Raw genomic sequence first — 16,728 nt, 5'->3', positions numbered from 1 at the left:
TGTTTTCCTTATTCAATCTTTAATAGTGAGTAACATCCTTCTAGAAGGCCTCTTACCTCAGCACATCTCCAGACAGGTCGTTACTGCTTTGGATTTAAAAGACTAAATGTCTATCCAATAATGCAATTAGTCCAGTCTGTCATTATTCTTACTGGCTATAAGCAGAGAAGTGATCAGGAAGAAACACATTGCTCTGTCTGTACAGAGGAGATGCTCTTTTTCCCTGGAACATCTTGGTTACATTTTGGTACAGAACAGCTGACTACCTTTTCCTCTTCTCACTCGCCCCTGTCTCAAAGGACTGTGCAAAAGTGTTGTCTGTGGGGCCTTTTGGCTCAGCTGTACAACACAAACTTTCTTAAACTACATCTGGAAGGAAGATAGGCTTTCTCTGGAGCAGGGTTTCCTAAAGCAAAATATGTTCAGGTGAGGACCAAACAAATAAATAAAATTATTTTAAAAGTAACTGATATGACAATGACTAAGCAACTGTTGTTTTGGCTCTTTTTAAAGAACTGATTTATCTACGGAAGGTTTTTATTTAAAGCATTGAGATAATACCCTCTATTTCAGTATTTAACCCCGCAGGCAAAGATTATCTCAAATTGAAACTGCAATGATAATAGTCAGTGTCAAATGTCTGACAGGTTTTGGCCTCTCCTTTAGGAATGGTAACAGTAAATACTAATTCAGAATGAAATGAATTATTCTAACACCTTTTCAGGACTATTTCAACAGAATACTCATATTAGTATCAATTGCCTTCAATCTGTGCTGAGCCACTGAGCTAAGCATCTCAGCCCATTATCATTCTCAGCCATTAAGTATCAATGTACAATGTACAATGAGTTCCTTCTAGAGACATTAGTTAGTGTCTAGGGACAACATAACATATCCAAAATACTGCATTAACCGGGGCTGTTCTCCAAGGCAAAGAAGGCACACTGAGGCAAAAGAGTTAAGTACCCAGTGTGTCAGTGCATCCCTCCCTGAGGATTCCTGGGAAAGGCAGCCCCAATCTGCTCACCTGGAACTGGTACCTGAGCATTCAGGGTGGAGAGCAGAGGCAGCATGATGCAATGCAAACTGGTTTTCAAATGGGCTTGAGAAAATAATACACCCTGATTTCACCCTAGCTTGGCAAACATCTGTGTTCAGTTATAAATCTAGTGTGAGTTTTCCTGCTACTTTATTTATACTTAAGAGTAGACTATAATGGACTTGGATTTTCCTAAGTTAGAAAATATTACAAAACAGAGTCAGAGTACTCACATTTACAAGAGTAACACTTGAACAGAGAATACTTAATGTACAAAATGGCTGCATTTAAATGTTTTCTTAAATTGAACCCAAATGCAAAGTGAATCCAAATAACCCTGTTTTTAAGGCTCCGATCGTACAAATGGAACAACTTGTTTTATCTCTGTAGCTAATATTAAGATGAGTGTTTGCTGTTGGGTTTTTTTCTCGGATTTCCATTATATTCTTGTACTTTAAACCTTTCCAAAAGTTTAGGAAGTCCTCAAACATAAACACAATTTTTTGTAAATAACAGCAACCCTGATTAATAACCAGAAGATTCAGAATGCACATAATGAGTGAGCATCTGTTTTTCTGGACTCGCAAATCATTGGTATCCTTTCCCTTTACTTGTAATTTATTTTTCTCATCCAGGAATGATAATCAATGTTTAGGACTAGTGTAGTAGCAAGTCATACCAATGCATAAACCATAAGTAATTTACACCAGAACTGTATGAAATACAAGAGTTGTTCCAGGTTTTATAGCCAAAGCATTCTAGGGACTTCGCTGTATTATTCCAGTCCCTTTTGCAAACTCTCTTTCTGACCAGTTTGATACTGGTCCCATGATATCACCTTCCTAGAGCTGGGGGCTTTATTTTGGAGAAGTGCTTGGAATGGCAGGGGTGGGAAGGAGAATACAGATTATTCCACATGTCAAATAGTTTAAAAATATGGATTACAATGGTCATGGGAGGAAGGTACGCCACTGTTTTAAAGCTTTAGTTTGACTCTTCAAATCTTTAATTCTCCTGCACACTCAAGGACAAGCTAACTGACAACACAAGGCTTTAGACCCCTATAGTGCTTAAAATTCTCAAAGTGTAATGTTTGAAGAAAGGAAAAAAATCAATGTACAATATTCTGGACCATTAAAAAAGCCAATATAGGAACTGCTTAGCTAAACTCTAAATAAGAGCAGAGTAATTTTATTTAGTTACTCATTACTTCCTTTCTCCTATTAAAGCTTCAGTAAAAGGTATTTTAACATCCAGAATCATTATCAGAACTTAGATGCTCACAGCTGTAGAGGCATCCAGAGAAAGGCATTATATCCCAGTGGTTTCACACTTGGTATGTATAAAACTCATTTTGAGCTCAGACTTCATTGTGGCCAAAGTCCCAGGGTCTGAAGGAAGCCTCCTGAACTCAAGGTGAGTTTCACAGGAGCCAGTTCTGTTAAATCCCACTTTGCCCAGGAGTGAAAATTTGATCTTGAACCATTCTACATTATTAAATTAATGCATCACAGGACATTCCAGCTAGCAGGTCCTACATTTAAGGATTTTCTAGATGAAATTTTAAAGCTGTCCTGATCACCAGGGCCTCTGGTGCATACACAAACGTTGGGTGAGCATTTTGTAGACAGCCTGCTAACTAACTGGAACAAAAACCAAACCAAACCAACAAACCACAACACACACATTTGAAGTACGAGTGGGTAATTCCACAGCAGTAAGTTCTCAGACACTGCAAATTTTCCTTTGAGACACAAATGAATGTTTCTCTTCTCTCCTCATGAAAAATAACATTGCACATCTCGTTTCCTAAAGAATCTTAGACATTGACCAAGGCACATATGACACTGGAAATAGTATTCTCAGCTTCCTTGACAAACCTTTCACTTCAAACAGGCCCTGCACTATGGCTGCATTACACTATCATAACAGGTTTCTCACTGAACACTTGTTTGCAAAGTTGTTTTTAGAAGAAAATAAATCTTTAAGCTGCCCAAATTACCAAGGCACTCAGAATAACCTTAGGACTGTACTTTGGGGAAGACACAAGGTCTCATTTTCAGCAGATGCTTGACGTCACACCAGAGAGGGAACACAAGACAGGCAAAGGTTACGTGCAAACTGTCCCCTGTGGCTTATGCAACAGCCAAATAATACTGTTTAGGATAGATGCACATAGAAAGAACTCACTGGAAATTACTTTTAATACAAGCAAACCAAAACTGCTCTTGAGTTGTGGGATATGGTGGTGCCACAGACTACTCTGAACAGCTTCTGTTTCAGATCTCTAAACAAGCATTCAGTAAGTAATTCACATTACATTAGTCATCTTTGGTAACACTGTACACTTGTGTCAATCACTTGGTAAACGTAAGTTCTGGATATTTAGAGTGTAATTCATCATAACTACAAACTAACTGGAAAGTTGATGAAGCATCCTCCAACTGTACATGAGCTTGCTAAGGGAAGAGTTCAGACTAGCAACACTGAAATTACTTCACAGTTATGTAGAAAAAAGTTACAATTCTTTGTCATAGAACATTACACTAGTTTGGTTTTTTTGTCTACAGTTAAAGTGGGTTTATAGTCAGGATTATTATAAATTAACAGAAAAACAGCTGCCAAAACAATTTAAGGGAATATGACTGAAAGCTAGGAACTTTGATTAAAGCATACTTTTCCAACTTTGTTTTCTAACCTTAAATTATTAAAATACAGAAAAAAGTCATCATTACTTCAAAAAGATGCATCATTAAAAAGAAGTTTCATTCCTTACAATACAGTTTAAAACTAACATAGAGGAAAACAGTGCTACATTAAATACAGTCAAGAGCATTTGGTTAGCATTATTTAAGTATAATCTTATGTTCTCTGTTATATGGTCCAGCCATGGATTTTTCCTTGCTTTAGTGTATACTTGATGATCACTGAACTTTTTCCATTCATTCTGGTACGGGCTGTCCACATATACTGCGTTAACACTTAAGAGTCAGCATTAATGTACAATTTAAAAGCAGCACAACTATCCTACACCCTACAGCTGTGCTCATTCCACTGAAGTACTGGAGCGAGCACAACAGCTTGGATATCTCAGGGAATGCATCATTGTTCTGAAAGGCCTTTTTTTCCCAGGTTTTTCAGGGCGTGGCTTCGCATTACTTTTCTCAGCTGCCGCAGCAGGGTCTGTCTGGAATTGTTCTATTTGAAACTCGAGATGTTTTTGAATGGCTACCCCGAGGACTTCTGGATCCACAGATGCCCCATACACTTCCCACGTCATTCCTTCATCATCCCATCTCACTTCACGAACTGGAGATTTGGGGGCCTCCAAGTCTTGCTCCAGGTTCACCTCTGGGAACACATGTGAGTGACCTTCTGCTGCAGCCGCTGGGCTTGTTGCCACTGATTTGCATTCCATGGTTGGAAGAGTTTGTACCTCGGCATCTCTACGCTCAAGAGCTGGTTTCAGGCCTTTGGTTATGTCATTCATGGAAGTCATAGTCCACATATCCTTAGTTGTCACTACCATGTCTGCACCTTGCTGGCTGCTCAGGGCAACACAGGCAGCCTTGACTTCTGGAGGAGCTCTCTCCTGCTGAGCATGTTGCAGTTGTTCTCCAGGAACATTACAGCACTTCAGGATTTTCTTGGCATCCAGGCCTGATTCACTTACTGAAGACACCAGCTTAGGATATGTCAGAATGTCTGAAGCAGAAAAGGAATGAAAGTAGCCAGGTTCTGCCTGCTCTTTTCCTGTCTCACTAATGGAGCACACCAACCGTGGGACGAGCTGTATGGATGGGATGGGCAAGGAGTGGCAGTAGGCCGGGATGGTGGCATCTGCCTTCAGGGTGTCCTGCCTGAGACTGCAGGGCCCCACAGAGTTGTTGTGAACTGTCATCACCATGGGAGAGTATGCAGAGTTTGGAATATTACCATAAGTCAGACCACCATGAATAATCCCAGGGGCTTGACTGAACATTGTCCTGTTTGGGAAACCATTTCCAGGCATGTGGGGTCCTAGAACAGCAGCGTGAAATGTTCCAGGATCTGTGTAAACAGTAGTGTTACGTGGAATACTGCCACTGTCAAAGGTATTTGTGGGTACTTGTTGGTCTCTAGGAAGAACTGGAAGATGAGTCACAAGGTTTTGGTAGTGAGATGTATTTTCATTTGTTTCTGATCCATATCTCTGTGTTTGGAAAGACATCCTAGCCACTGGTGGACCATGCCTGCAACCAGAAGAGCTTAGGCTGGAGTGAGTAGCACTGGTTTCTATGTGAGTGACGTAAGTCTGCTCTTTGCAGCTGCAGGTTAGGTCTGAGTGGCTTCTCTGAAGGGCAGTTCCTGATTCTTCCATTTTACACATGCTCTGCTGGTGAACAAAGCAGGCTGAAGAAACATTCTGAACAGTGCTGCTTTTTACACACATCTTAGTGTCCCCCACTCCTCGGGATGCTGAGGACTGTTCAGTGACAAGAACATGGTTTGTATTCTTAGTTCTGCTCTCTGAATGGTCATTGGCTGACTGGTCATTTACGGTTTGGACCTCTGATCCAAGTCCCATCATCCCAGGCTGTGAGAAGGACCATCCAGGACTCTGCACACTCCTTGCATCACTCCTGTTTTCCAGGATATGGCAGATGGTGCTACTATGGCTTTTCTTCAGCTCCTGTTTGTTTTGCCTTTCCTCTAAACTCCTCGAGTGCCCAATACAGGCCAGATTTGAGGAGCTCTTGGATAGGGGGTGACTGTTGACATTCAAGAGACTGTGACAAGTAGAACTTAGAGGGTCCTGGTAGGAATGGGTGTGGAGCTGGTAGCTGTCAGCTGACATGGCAAAAAAGAGAGATCTGCAGGAAATGGTAGAAAAGAAAAAGAAGCAATTTAAGTAGGAAATAAATGTACTAGAAACTATAATCTCTACTGACCTTCTGCTTGGGCTTCTTGCTTTTCACAGTTCACAAGTACTTTTTAAAAAGCACAGTACTCTAGTCTAGGTGTACTCAGACCAGTCAGTTTGCATTTTCACTTTCCCCAAAGAGTTTTTCCTTAAATTAGAGACAGGCTTTATTGTAGTTCTGGGGTCAGACCAGTCAGTTTGCATTTTCACTTTCCCCAGAGTTTTTCCTTAAATTAGAGACAGGATTTATTGTAGTTCTGGGTTGTTGACATTCAAGAGACTGTGACAAGTAGAACTTAGAGGGTCCTGGTAGGAATGGGTGTGGAGCTGGTAGCTGTCAGCTGACATGGCAAAAAAGAGAGATCTGCAGGAAATGGTAGAAAAGAAAAAGAAGCAATTTAAGTAGGAAATAAATGTACTAGAAACTATAATCTCTACTGACCTTCTGCTTGGGCTTCTTGCTTTTCACAGTTCACAAGTACTTTTTAAAAAGCACAGTACTCTAGTCTAGGTGTACTCAGACCAGTCAGTTTGCATTTTCACTTTCCCCAAAGAGTTTTTCCTTAAATTAGAGACAGGCTTTATTGTAGTTCTGGGGTTTTTTTCCAATTCACAAAACACAAAAGGAAAAAATCCTCCTTGGTTCCTACCTTTTGACAATAACTGTCTCAACATTAACAAATATCATCTCCCCAAATTCACTGGAGCCATTTTTGGGACATCCAGAGATGTTATGTAACTTAAGCAAAGACACAGGTATTTTCATACTAGATAGCTTTTCACCACAGTGGTCATTAAGCCAATGATATTAACTGTATTGTCAAAACAAAAACAATTTTTAGTTTTTAGCCATTTCATTTAGACATTGTTATTTCAGAAGTTATCCAGTTGCTGCTGGAGCTTTTCAACCTTAAAACCTCAACAACTGAACAAGTTCTCCCTTTTCCCCATACCGTTCCTAACAAGCTTCTTGATATTTCATGTTACAAGAAGATCACCAGTTTAGTCCACTGTTTTCTCAGAGCCCACACAAGTGTACAGTAGGTATGAACAAAGCTGTTTTGACCCCCTGTGGCAGAGATGACATGAAACCCAAGGAAATTACCTCTGCCAGGCCAGTGTGAGGTCGCTGACAGTGTTCCCAAACAAATAATGCTGGGCAGCACTCCAGGTTGTGCTCACCACTGGCACAACAGGAGGTGGTGCAAAGAGGGATCCACTGAAAGGCTGGAGGTGAAATTCCCCTCTCTCTGTAAGGAGAGTTTGCACTTCAGCACTGCCTCTGTTAAGGGGCTCTTGGCTCTGTGCTCTTGGGCCACTCAGCTTTGCAAATCCACAAGTTCATGCTGGCTGTGGAAGGTGCACATTCATGGCACCAGAGGCAGGGTAAAAACAAAACAAGAACCTCTTTAACCAAAGTCTTGCAGTTTTTCTGTTCTTTTTTTTTAGTGCACTCAGTCACTTCCATTTTTAGAAAACCCTTGTTTCTACCAGTTGGTACAGTGTCCTATACATTATTAACATTTATGTTAGCAGTTTCACATCTGAGAGAAGTTGTGATTGAAGATTTTGAATCTCACCAGATTTAGCGATCCATTTTTTCTGATTGAATCAGATCCTCTACCAACGGACTACACATATTCCCTTGATGTCACAGAGGTGTTGCAACATTTGTACAACTAAAGTGATTTTAATATGCTTGTATATCTGTATCTATCCACACATATACATATATGTCTTTTCTACAAGAACTCATTGTGTTGAGCAGAAAGATCCAGAGTATTTGTGCATTGTCCAGGCCAAGTACTACTGGATATTTTGTACAGATGTAGAGAGTGAAAGCCAGAATTTCTCATTTTAGACAACTTTCCCTCAGATACGCTCCACGCACTCTGCCTCCTTAGCAGATCTCCTACAGAAACCTGCACAATTTCTTGTGCACTATATCACTAGAATAAAAATGAATGTGTGGAACAGGAAAGGTACATATACATGGTGAACAAAAGCGCTCTGCAAATGTAACAAGGAAGTTTGCTCATAACACATGGTGGCTGCAAGGGTTCACATTCAACCCTCTCAGTGAGAAGCTTCTCATACGTGATCCTTTTAATGTGATATTTACAGGCCCCAAGAGTCATGTACCAACGTAACTGATAAGAACATGCCTTTTGCTCCCTCTGCCAACCAAGAGATGTACAGCTGATCCAGGCACCTATCAGTGCTTGTAATTCCATTTCCATTGTTAACTTTGGCAGGCTAACAGGTTGGATTTTCCCATCACTTGAAATCCACTTGTGTTGGCTGTTTTCCATAAAGAAATTAAATCGAGCAGGACAACATTAAAAAATAATAGTATCTGCAATCACATTCTTAGGAAACTTCTCATTGTGGACTGTGTGGCTGGGACTTGTGACCAGCAGCAATGTCCTCTAGCATAGGGTTTGCTCCAATTTGGACTGTATGCAGAAAAAAGGTCATTTCCCATCCTACATACGTGTTACTTCTCCTGCAGCCAGTTCCACACATGAGTATAGTCTGCTACACAGGGTTCAAAGGAGTCAAGAGGCTTAAACACCAGAGCAATAGCTGCCTACAAGGTGAAAACCTTACATTTAATCTCTTTAAAAGATAACATCTGCAAAGGCTCTCACACACACCTGGATGAAACACTAATGGAAATCCTCAGACACAAATATTGAGACTCAGGTGAAAGGAAGCTTCAAACACACCCTGTTACAAATGATATGAGGCTGTGGGAAGTTTGAAGGGCTCTCTTACAAAGTTTACGAGGTTCAAATACGTACATGTACACAGAAACCAAGGCCCCTCTTTGCTTTCTTTATGTAGCAATGGGCATGGCTGCAGAAGCCTCTGTAACTGAAAGAAGTGACACATTTGAAACTGATCCATCATGTCACACAAAACACATTCAGATGGATGAAACAGTCCACTGAAAACAATGTCCAGGGTGATGCTGGCAATGAAACCTCCAAAGAGAACTCTGAAGAAATTTATTTTTGCCCCACTGCAGGTGACATCAAGACCAAACATGGGCCAATGAGACATATATTACACATGTACATGTAGAATATTCTAACCAGCTACTCCCAATAGTATTTGAACTTCATTGCTCAGACCGACCAGTGTTCCATGCTAACACAATTGTAACAATTCTCCTGTGGCTTTGGGCCTTCCCAAATTCTGCATTTCACACAAGCACTGCTGCCACTGATTGCTCAGGGTGCACAAAGATCCCTCAAGAAGGGGCCCAGCGCCGCATGCACACCCCTCAAAGTGTCGGATCTCCCACGTGAGCCCGGTGTCCAGCCCACGGCTTCTGGGAAAGGCCGGCAAGCAGAAGGGTCTGGATGGTCCTTCCAACACCTCTACCAGCAAGGGGCTGGGTCAGGTACCGAGAATGAGGTGCCAAACTTTTTAAAAATCCAACCCCAGACATGGAACCTCTCCAATGTCACAGCCATGCAACACCTTTGTATTTTGTGAATTGGCTAATCAGGAAGGGATTACCCACATGAAACATGGATAGAAACACACTGATTTTGTGGGTACATAGGCACCCAAACCAACTTTCTTTGTATGTGCTGGGCAGAGCAGACTGCTTGGCTTAATTTTCATTTTTAAAATGTAAAAATGTAATTTATAGGAAAGGAATTTTACTCAGAAATATCTACTTTAGGTTCTGAGTTTGTCGGAAAGATTTCAAATTGAAATTTCAAAGGAAATCCACACCTGAATAGACAAACAAGAAAGAATAAACTTTTGAGGCAGATACTCTGCTATGAGTATATAGAAAATTGTTAAACAAGCAGAGAAAGGATTAGGATAGAAATGGAATTAACATCCACTATTTTTGGCTTAGCTTCAGATAGCTTATGAGGGGATATAGGCTGCTTTCACTAATTCCACTGAACTACTTTAAAGCAACAAATGTGTATTTTGCTATGACTTATGATTAAAGTTTTGACCTATTTAATGCACCAGTAAATTTAGTCTCAAAATATTAAATCTAATGTATGTTTTTAATTGAAAGATATTCACTGTAAATTAACTATGATTCTAAAATTCTTTGGTATTTTTGTATTACACACACATACTTTTAATTAAACTCTCTCATCTTTTAGTTTTAAATTGCTTCCCCTTGTCCTATCACTATCTGCCCATGTAGAAAGTCCTTTTCCCTCTTTTTTAAAATCCCCCATTTGGTACTCTCTTACTATAGTAAGTTAACAGACAGTGAGGCAGTGAGAATCACCTGACACATTAAACAACCCAAGTTAGTTGCAGAATTTGGGAAGAGTCAGAGAAATTTAATACTATTTACTAGAAACATGCATGCAATGCCAGAGACTTACTTCTCTAAATCTTCCACAGTTATTTTTGCTTTATATAACTCTGATGGTCAACCCACATGTCAACAAGATTTGTAATAATGACTGCAAGATGTTTCACCCATCTTCACTTGACTGATCATACAAACAAAAAAACCTCTTTTTTTCTTCATAATATTTGGTTTTATGCTTCCAAAACCAGAATCTGACTCCAAAAAAGTTATAAAATCAGAGCCAGTTTCAGAGGTGAGAACACTAATATGCAAATGTGGAATTTGGAAAAGCTAAGCAATTTGATCCATACCAACATTTTTGGATGCTGACCAGGACCCTCCATGGCAGCATTAGCACTTTCTGAGAAGTGTTAGAGAGTTGCAAGGTCTTTGTCCTGAATTTGCTGCTTCATTTGCATCATTCTGGCCCTGCAGAGCAATAATCAGCTTCACAAGGCAAACACAGAATTTCTGCAGCAGCACCAAACTCCAAGACAAACACAAGTATATTTTATGCAAGAAGAATAGTGTCATTTTAATTAAAGAAATTAATTAAGAAATTTACTTGAATAAAAAGCTGCTAGATAGAGGTTCTTAACTTTAGTTTAATCTTACTACAAACACCATGGTTATAAATTTGAAAGTCAAGAGATGTTTATAGTTAAAATGACAGAACTCTAATTACATCCTAAGGCGCAGCTGTCCCTTAGCCATAAACACTGCTGACCCCTGCCTGGGGCACAAGACAGCAGATACAGGAAAACCTGCATTTCTGCCTAAACAGCCAAGTTCCCTCAGGTACCAGAAGCAATTCAGTATATTCACACTGGGTTCTCTTCAGGCCTGCTGTATTATAAGCAATGTGGCTTCCTTACTGCCATCCATGACTAAACTCCTAAGATTCATGTTTACTGTGGTAAAATGACATAAAAAGGAACATTATCTAATATGACATTCATTTCTTTTAGAGCTGTACTAATGTAAAAGAATCTTATACCATCAAAATTTAAAAAAATAAGAGTGTGCTTATGTCTAAAAATTGTCCTTGCTTGCCCGCATTGAGAACTACTTGCACGAGATAAGAAAGATCTGTTTTGCTTTAGACAAAGATTGGCACGATAGCATTATGAGTCTGATGGCCTCTCCCTAACTACTACTACTACTGAAGGAAAAAGTTCATTAGCAGTAATCACTAACATTTACATTGGGCGGGGGGAGTCAAACCACTTGAAAGGCATTGGCAAAACAGGATTAGCCATGGTAAAAAGCTTAGAGATTCAAGTGTCTGGCATTAGGAGTTTTGTTGTTGCTGTCTTTAATTGTTATTTTATTTTGGTGAGGTATAAGTGAAAGGAAGAAAGAGAAGTTACAGTAGGGGAAAAGGCATCACTTGTCAGGGAACATTAAAAAAAATTCTCTAAATTCTGTCAATACAAAAAATAATTTCTCTAAATTCTGTCAACTAGATTAATAAAGACTCAGGTTGAGACTCCAATCACTTAACCTTTAATCCATCATCTTCCTTTAGGCTTTCCATTTTGGAATAGCATAATAAACAAACGATGCCTTGTTCAGTTTAATCTGCTAATGCCCTTTTGTAAATATTTTCGATCATCCTAAGTATTTCCAAGTATCAGACAGATCTACAGGACAGATTGGTCTGGGCATCTAGAGGTACCAACAGATGTACACAACAGACAAGTGCACGCTGTGTATGCAGAGGAATGGGGTTGTTTTCCAGTTCTGCACTGCGAGAAGCACTGGTGACAGTGGGGCGTGGCACTGGCACCATAATTTACAAGGAGGAGGAGTACATTTGACAGGCTAGAAAACACGAGAGCAGGAGAGCTGTGACCCTCAGTGCTCAGCACTGCCAAAGCAGAGGCCGTGTGTCTGACGCCCTTACAAACCCACTGCTCACAGCCTCGTTCATTTCTGCTAATTACCATTTTGTCAGGCTTTCCTAAAAGACTTTTGTCTTTCCCCCATCCTGTGCTGAGCATGCTGGGCAGGTATCTCTCTGCAGAGACTGGTAACAAGATTGAGAGTGAAGAGTCCCCCTTACCCTGTTACTGAACCGTGGCTCTCTCCTTACTGAGGACCACAGCAGAGACCTCTTCCCCAAATGCTGAGGGTGCCATGGGTGCCCTGCTTACCAGTGGCCTCAGCAGGGGACAACAAATGAGTTGCCTCATCAGAAAAGTGATAGATTCCGACGTTTGCCAATACATTCACCTTGGTGCAGAAAGACAGGGCCACTGTGCCCACAGTTATCCCAACAGCTTAGAAGAGCCATGCAGGAAGGTCAGCATTCTCTTTTAAGGACCAGGGACAGCCCACAACCCTGGCACAGTCTGAGCTAGCAAAGCAGAGCTGACAACTCTGAATCCTAAAAATGAAAAAGGCTAAAATGAAAGTGCCATGAGAGAGGAACCTGATACAGATGAACCAAAGGAGACCATTTCAGTGACATCTTCAGCTGAATCCCCAGGAAGGACAATTCACATGGCCATAAATAAATTATTGGGAAACCAGAGAGAGGTGCACTCTGTCACAAGGGAGGCATGTTTTGGCACATCGTCCTGACACCACCACATGATTTGCTACTGCAACATGCATCTTCTTTGCCACCTTTTTTATTTAACCATCTCTCCCAGAAACAACTTCAAAAACCTCTCGGATTTTGATCTTTTTTTAGAAGAATTTTATAAGCAAAACATTACTCCCACTATATCTCCATGTGGAGATCTGCCTCAGCATACAAACTACCCTACAATATACCTGACAGAGCTAAAAAATGAGATATTGTGCGGTTATATTTGATGCTCAATTTTACTGTTTGACAGCTCACTTCTTTAAAGCTCGTATTTTCAGTTAGAACACTTAAAACTTTCAAGTACAAATTAAACATGATGACGTGGTCATGTAATCAGCTGTTCTCACCAGCTGGGGCTTTAACAAAACAAATCAAATATAATGACAGCAGACAACATTGACCTAGAATCATACTTACAGTGAATAGTGCATACCTAAAGATGTGGTGTATTAATATAATTGTCTTTCTGGCTTAAGCAGAACAGAATTACGCAAAATGAAACTGTTAATTCAGATGCCAGGATTATGCTCTTAAGAATTGATGGCTACTGATATCCCCTGGCAGTGCAGAAGTCCTGCGAAAAAAATGTTTGATAGTCTCTTTAGGAATTCATCTTTAACGCAGAAAATACACAGTGGCCTACCTACATTTGGATTTATTTCAAAGAGAGACACTAGTGAGCCTTTTCCTCTTCACAGCAGGGGATCAAATCCTATTCCATCACATGTTCCAACTGGAGGAGCATTGGTCTGGTATTGAACAACTCATGCTCCTCAGAGGTCCATTTTTGTGCCCACCCTTCAGCCCTGAGCAGACCAGCTCCAAAGCAACCCCGTTGATCTGGAACTCCACAAAAGCATATGGCCATAGCTTGCTCAGCAAGCCTCTGCCCATCAGAGGCCCACGCCTGCCAACTGTGTGAATCACAGCTGCCTGGGCAGCAGCATGAACTTAAAAACCATACAGAAAACCAGAAGCTTGCTTACAGCCTCCTTCAATCTCTGAGCGAGGGAATGCAGCTGGATATCAATGCAACCTGCACAAGAGTCCAGCAGTTTGCATATCCAACAGACTCCACCCAAACCGGCTAAGTGATTAGAATATCTACTTGCAAATTCATGTGTTTTAGTAGAAAATACTCAAAGAATCATTTCTGCTGTTTGCTTGAAAGCTTAACAGCAACAATTAGAGGGAAGGTATGAACTCAGCCTCCCTGCCCTATGGACATCCCATGCACTTTTGAGTGTGAGGGCAGTGGGATACCCCTCCTGCCAGGCAAGTGCCCCTCTGACAGCTAAAGCTGTGTCACAGCCTGTTCCAGTGGATGGACAGTCCATGTGTGTGCTCTGTTCTGGCTGGAAGGAGGTGGCCAAAAGCACAGAGCTGAGCCTGTCTAGCATTCCCAACCTCCCCGAGAAACTCACTCCCTTGCTTCAGTGTTGTGCCAACAGAGATAAAAGCTTTGTAACCAGCTGCAGTGGCAAAGTAAGCTCAAATCTGCCTTAAAAATACTGGACAGATATAGCCGCAAGATGGCAGCTTTTCATGTTCACATATCATCCTTAATTGAAGGATGGCAGTTCCCACAGCAGCATCAAACAGGAATAATGGTGATATAAACAACAGTAATAGCAATCTGAAGGTCTCCAAACATCTCCATTAGGATAAAGACAATATTTAAGATTGAAGGATGCCTCACCAAAACAATTAAAGATGGCTCATTATTCTTCAACACGTAATAGTTGAATCTCTTTCCTACCTAGAAAAACCTGCCAACTTATCTAGCAAGACCTAGAAATTTACCTTCATTTCTTGCTGCCTTGTTTTTCCCTGTGATTGAACACTACACCAGGGCCACAAAATGCCCTTCAATTCGTTATTTAAATAACAGCATTTATGAACTGTACACAAAACCTTGGAGAAAAGAAGAATTCAAAACCACAATCCATCTACCTCCAGAAGCTGCTCTCAGTGGTGGTAAGAAAAGACTGACTTCTGCATTGTAGGCTGACAGAAAACTGGCTTCCAGAATTTAAAGAAACAATTGCTCAGTAATTAGAAAGAGGAAACAATTGCTTTCTAATTCTGTCTGTGCTCACTGTCACAGTGTATAACCTTGAGCAAGTCATTCCCTTTGTGACTCAGTTTACTCATCTGTGACTCAGAGATTAGATGCAGAAGCCCCTGATGTAGGTATTTAAAGGCTTAATTCATGATTGTAGAGCATGCTCAAATCCCAGAATAAAAGATATTAAATATAAGACGCTGAAGATAATGCATTCCAGCCCTTCTTTTGTAATATTTGGATTGAAAGAAATAAATAGAGCATCTCTACAGGAAATTCTTGTTGCACTTGCAGAAAACTCACCTTACCAGTAAAGTTCAGACACTACCTGGTCCGCAGAAGCATGCTTAAAGCACCCCCTGCAACTTTCTAGCATCAAGTGAGGGTAAGGAATCTCAAGGATTTCAAATACTCAGGCTCAGCAGAGTTTCTCAAATTAGGTGTTGTATATATATACTCTCTCTACAATGTGCATGCTAACAAGTATATTGTATATGCATGGCATATTAAGTAGCAATGATTAATTATTATAAGCAGTTTCATTAAACATTTCTAAGCAGAGTTGTCACAACTGCAGACCACGTTGTCCTGCAGTGCCACATGCACTTGTAGGCTTTTATTTACTATGATGAACTTCTCATGAAAAAGAGATTCTGTGACTAATTTAAGCCTTCAGTTCACACTGCAGGCTGTCTTTTATACATCCTGGAAAAGAGCTGGCAACCTGTATCCAAAGGGCTGAGGATTGAAAAGAACTAAAAAGAGGACTAGCTAATCATGTTTCATAGCATTGTTAAAAGGTGCCATTGTGGTATGAGGTAGCTTTGAAACTATTTAAACAAGGAATATGGGAAGAATAAGTTTTCATTTCCAACTTGGTGTTTTGTCATTAAAATACATTATGTCAAAGTGCAATGTCTGTCTCAGAAAAGCAACTGTCTCAATTCATCTGTGGTCGAATAAGACTTATGTGGGAAACTATTCTCTTTATATTAACTATTACAGTTTTATAGTTTTGTAGTTAGAAAACTATTACAGTTTTCAGAAAACATCTGCAAGGGATGAAAGGGAGCATTTCCCTACTCTCCCAGGACTGAGAGAAAAACATTAGAGCTTGGCTAGAGGAGAGCCCCTGCCTCCCAAGGCTTGTTTGAAACCAGAGACCTTAAGGAGAGAAAACCCAAGACAGAGTACAGTAACAGTTCAAAGCAGCAGACTGAAGTTTGCAAATACTTTGTCAAATCCAAGTATGTGAAGAACTTCCTCTAGAACTAATGTTTACACCCTTCTCTATGTAAACAAGCAAATTTCCCCTCCTCTTGGTTAATCTCAATCATAAACTGAGCTGCAGAAGTCTCTACTTCCTTATTAACATTTAATAATGTCAGAATCCCAAAGTTTTGAGGTATAAATTTGGAACAACTCAAGAGCCGCAAGATAATTCAGTTCCTGTCATCATTTGGATAGAGGAAGATCCCACCTGTGTGACATGGACAACTAGAGAATAACTCTTCAGGCATGTGCTGTTAACTGCTACCAGCAAGATACTGATTATAAAGAATAAAGTCTCTGCTACAGGAATTCTTCACTTTTCAAACACTGGTTTGACCATATTCAAGACTCACAAAACCCTAAGAAATCTGATCTGACCTCATAGTTGTCTCTGCTCTGAGCAGGAGACTGGAATAGATGAATTGACAAGGTCCCTTCAAAAATGGATGATCCAATGAGTTTTTTTATTCTTTTCACAAATATGTGCTTTTATCTGTCAGTGCCAATGAAT

At 40.4% G+C, this 16,728-nt stretch overlaps 1 protein-coding gene across 1 annotated transcript; it reads right to left on the bottom strand.

The window, feature by feature from the left end:
- Positions 1-1,634: 1,634 nt before the first annotated feature.
- Positions 1,635-6,093, bottom strand: GPRIN2 (G protein regulated inducer of neurite outgrowth 2). Its single transcript, XM_017746359.1, has one exon. It carries the CDS (start codon positions 5,874-5,876, stop codon positions 4,086-4,088), a length of 1,791 nt encoding a protein of 596 aa, XP_017601848.1. The 5' UTR covers positions 5,877-6,093; the 3' UTR covers positions 1,635-4,085.
- Positions 6,094-16,728: the final 10,635 nt, after the last annotated feature.

Source organism: Corvus brachyrhynchos, unplaced genomic scaffold, assembly GCF_000691975.1.
Source record: "Corvus brachyrhynchos isolate BGI_N302 unplaced genomic scaffold, ASM69197v1 scaffold279, whole genome shotgun sequence".
Lineage (NCBI taxonomy): Eukaryota > Metazoa > Chordata > Aves > Passeriformes > Corvidae > Corvus > Corvus brachyrhynchos.
The sequence above is the reverse complement of the archived record's forward strand: the minus strand, read 5'-3'. Positions and strand labels throughout refer to the sequence as shown.